General features: G+C 32.7%; 2 protein-coding genes across 2 annotated transcripts in view; one reads left to right on the top strand and one right to left on the bottom strand.

Annotated features, from left to right (window-relative positions):
• The window catches only part of HTR2B (5-hydroxytryptamine (serotonin) receptor 2B, G protein-coupled), a 15,139-nt gene extending 13,550 nt beyond the window's left edge, over positions 1-1,589 (bottom strand). Inside the window, exon 1 of the mRNA XM_012652202.1 lies at positions 1,189-1,589. Within this exon, the coding sequence (XP_012507656.1) occupies positions 1,189-1,537 (349 nt within the window). The 5' untranslated portion in view covers positions 1,538-1,589. The remainder of the gene's footprint in view (positions 1-1,188) is intronic.
• PSMD1 (proteasome (prosome, macropain) 26S subunit, non-ATPase, 1) overlaps positions 1-3,677 on the top strand; it is a 110,156-nt gene that overhangs the window by 50,950 nt on the left and 55,529 nt on the right. The window lies entirely within an intron of this gene.

The following is a 3,677-nucleotide window of genomic DNA, read 5'->3' as shown; positions in this document are numbered from 1 at the left end:
ATAATATTATGATTAGAAAGTCTAATTAAAGCAATAGAACCTTATTCATTGCTGCTTGTCCTGCCATAGAATTTTCTTGATTTATTTAAAAGACTGAGTAAATGTTGATTTAGACTGGGAAGTTTAAACCTGTTACCATCTGATTGTATTTAAGAGATCTCACAAGTACTTAATTTTAGATATTTTTCTATTATTACTTATAAAAATGTAACATTTTAAATCTAGGTATAATAGATGGACTAGTAGTTTTTCTTCACCTTCTAATATGCATTCTAGTTTAATAAATTTCATTTCTATAGCTTAAAATATTTTTATTCTCACCATATAAGTAAGTTTAATCCTAAGAAACCATGCATGCTACAAATTATCATTTTTCTTAAGCAATTTATGAATGGAGTATCAGTTTACACCAAGCATTGAATAAGTTAAATATCTAATGCTGATTCCAGGGGTCTAGGAGCCCTTCTGATTGATCAGCAGGATTATTTGCATTTACCCAAATTTTATAACTCGATATGATATGCATAAATCAGAAACTACTTAATATCTTTTAATATTGCTATCCTTTCTATTATAACAAACTGAGATTTCAATATCAAGCCACATTTTTTATTACCATAATAACTCAGGTTTGGATTCACTTATTTTATTAACTTAGAGATTCTATCAAGAACACAGATGGTCAGATAATTTTAAAAAAATCAAACAGATGGATTGTCTCTTGGGACACTCTAAGCCAGACCATTTCCTTCAACAACTAAACAGTTTTTCTTAACATGACACATATAGGAATTGTGTTCAAGTTTAAAGTACACAAACTATTAAGAGATATAACAGAAATTTTTAGAACAGTCCCCAAAGTGTTGATAGGGAAAAGTTAAGGTGTAGGTATATTTGTTATAGTTTTTAGGTAATGTATGCAGAATCTATAAATATTGCTAACTTGAATGGCTTTTTAATTAGATGGCTTAGGAGGGAGTAAAATTGTTTCCAAGAAATTATTTTTTGCTCTTTAAAACTGATGCTCAGCCGTAGAAAATGATGAGAAATGAAGGACTGTTTACTTGCTATATCTTTAAATAGTCCATTTTTTATTTCAGGGAAAATACAGATTAAATGAGTGTCCAGTTCTCTAACAGTATATCTTAGTTCTGTGGTTTGATGGCCAGAACAGAGTGAAATACTTACCAAACATTATTGTCAAGAGGGCAATCGGCATCACAAACAATCCAACCAGCAAATCAGCCACTGCCAGGGACATTAGAAAGTAATTGGTAGCATACTGCAGCTTTTTCTCCAGTGAAACAGCCAGAATAACAAGGATGTTTCCACCTATTGTGGGTATTATCACCATGAGTATCAGAAGAGCTGCCCAGTGCAGTTTATTTCCCTCTTCCTCAACAATCTGTTTCATTTCCTCTGGTATTGATTCTGTCTGTAATCCAGAACGGTTAGAAGAAATTAAGTGATCAAATGTCCTCTGCAAAATGTGCTCAGGAACTGTGCTTTGTTCAGACATTCTATAAGAGAGAGCCATTCGCTGTTTTTCTGTAGTTCGATCCAGTTCCGGACAGTGGTCATCAGCATGGTCGGTAGCTAAGCCGGTCATCTTCTTTTATAAGGCTTTGTACCTATGCCAAACACTCAAAGCTAAAGTCGATTCCTTCCTTTAAAAAAAAAAAATCCCAGTTCTCTAAAATGAGAGTAGACACACATCTGTCCATGTTTGTAGGTAAGACCTCCAGGTATTTAGTATTTTCTAGAGGCTTAGATTTCAGAAGACTCAGTGAAAGAAACTGATAGCTGTGGAAAAAAATAAGCTATTTATTAGTTTCTGTCTCTCTCTCTTTTTTTTTATTTAGCTGTAGTTATAGAGTCATGTTTGAACTTGAATGCCAGAGAGTTCTCCCAGATACAAAATATGTAGATTGCATTATTTTATTTATTTCTAAAAATCAATAAAAACACTTGAATTTAGTAGCCCCTCCCTTCTCAATAGATCTGTCGTACATTTGTGACAATGCAGCCAAATCCCCAAAAATATTGTGTTCCAGATGTTCCTCAATTAATGAATCAGAAGAAACATTAACTTTTTCAGTGGTTATAATAAAAAGATAGGTGTTTCCCTACCCTTGAATGTCTTTTTACCTTTACGTACAGAAAAATAGAAAAGCCAAAGCATTAAATAGTTCAGCATAGACCTTTGAGTTACACACTAGCCACCCACCTAGAAGCACTACAAGCCTAATTAAGGTCCAGATAACTTACCAGCTAGAAATTCTTATATGTACTTTGTTTTGTCTGATCAGGTTTGTCTTAGTACTGATATAAATTCCATTTTTATAAAGCATTTTGGAATTTCTTTAGTTTGAGAGAAGAAAAAGTAGCTATTACTAGAATCCAAATGGTTGTTTTTAGTAATTTCATCTCTCATAGCATGTTTATGCAACAAATACTTTCTAAAGTTAATCACTAAATTTATCAAATTTGAACCCTTTCTTTTTTTAACTAGTAATTTTTTTTTCCTTAACCTTCCTAGTTCTCTTGGGAAGGAAGGGAAGCTAAGAGGAAGATTAAACCATTTGTTCATAAAATTACAAATCTGATATTAAAAATCTCCCCTTTAGCATTAGTAAATTTTTCATTTGGGTTTTTAAAACATTGAATAGAAATGAAACATTATGGTAGCAGAGTTCTTGAAGATTAAAAAATACCTTTAGATTAATTCTGTATGTATATGTTAAATACTTACCTTTCATTTGCTTGTTATTTTCCTGAGCGTGTCTTCTTATCTGTTCAGTAGACCTGCTTGCTGCTGTGACTCAAATCCTCCTCCCGTTGACTTATTCTGAGCCTCTAGCACTGGCGCTTGAAAGCAGTGAAACAAATGTGTTGTATAGCTGTAAGCATGCCAAGGAGGTTATTTCCTCTTTAATACGTTCATTTTTAGAAAGTAGCAGCATACATTGTCATTCATAAACTACCGTTAAGTGTGTTGAACCAGTTCATGACCCTTATTCAAGTTATATTCTTAAGAGTTCTCTTTGATATGGGGGGGGGCACTGTAATAAACTCTGTCGTTTTAGCGTAAGATAGTTTTGTTTGGGATTAAGCCTGGACTGTTTTTCCCATTTGAAAAAGAATAAGATATAATCTAGAGATTCTAGAGCTTTCATTCTATTAATATAAAGATTCTGCCCTGTTAGTCATACAGTTGTTTCCACAGTTCTGATTTCTAGTAGCGAAACAAGATTCTCATCCTGCTTTTATGCCTTTGCTGTGGAACACCATTAATTTTCTCTGGTTGCAACCTTATATAGAAGAGCATGGAAAAGTCTGAATTCTTCATGTATACATAGGTTTTAGCAGAAACTTTTTCACTGCTTATTTGTAAACAGATGGCCTCTGGGTTTAGGGGTTGATTCACTGACAGCTATTTTTTCACAGATTTTACGTTGGGGAAAGTATATGCAGTGAAAATATATTTTGCCTTATTTCAGAAAATTGGTATATAAATCTTAATGGTTATGCTATTTATGTATTTTCTAAATTGTAAGACTAGCTTAGTATTAGAACTTAAGCATTCTCAAGGTTACCTTTTTAAAAGACCACTATAGATAACTCATATTTTAAAATTATTAATATTATTGATCCGTGATGGTATTCGTGCCCCTTTT

The sequence above is a fragment of the Propithecus coquereli genome, unplaced genomic scaffold (assembly GCF_000956105.1).
Source record: "Propithecus coquereli isolate 6110/MARCELLA unplaced genomic scaffold, Pcoq_1.0 Scaffold383, whole genome shotgun sequence".
Lineage (NCBI taxonomy): Eukaryota > Metazoa > Chordata > Mammalia > Primates > Indriidae > Propithecus > Propithecus coquereli.
The sequence above is the reverse complement of the archived record's forward strand: the minus strand, read 5'-3'. Positions and strand labels throughout refer to the sequence as shown.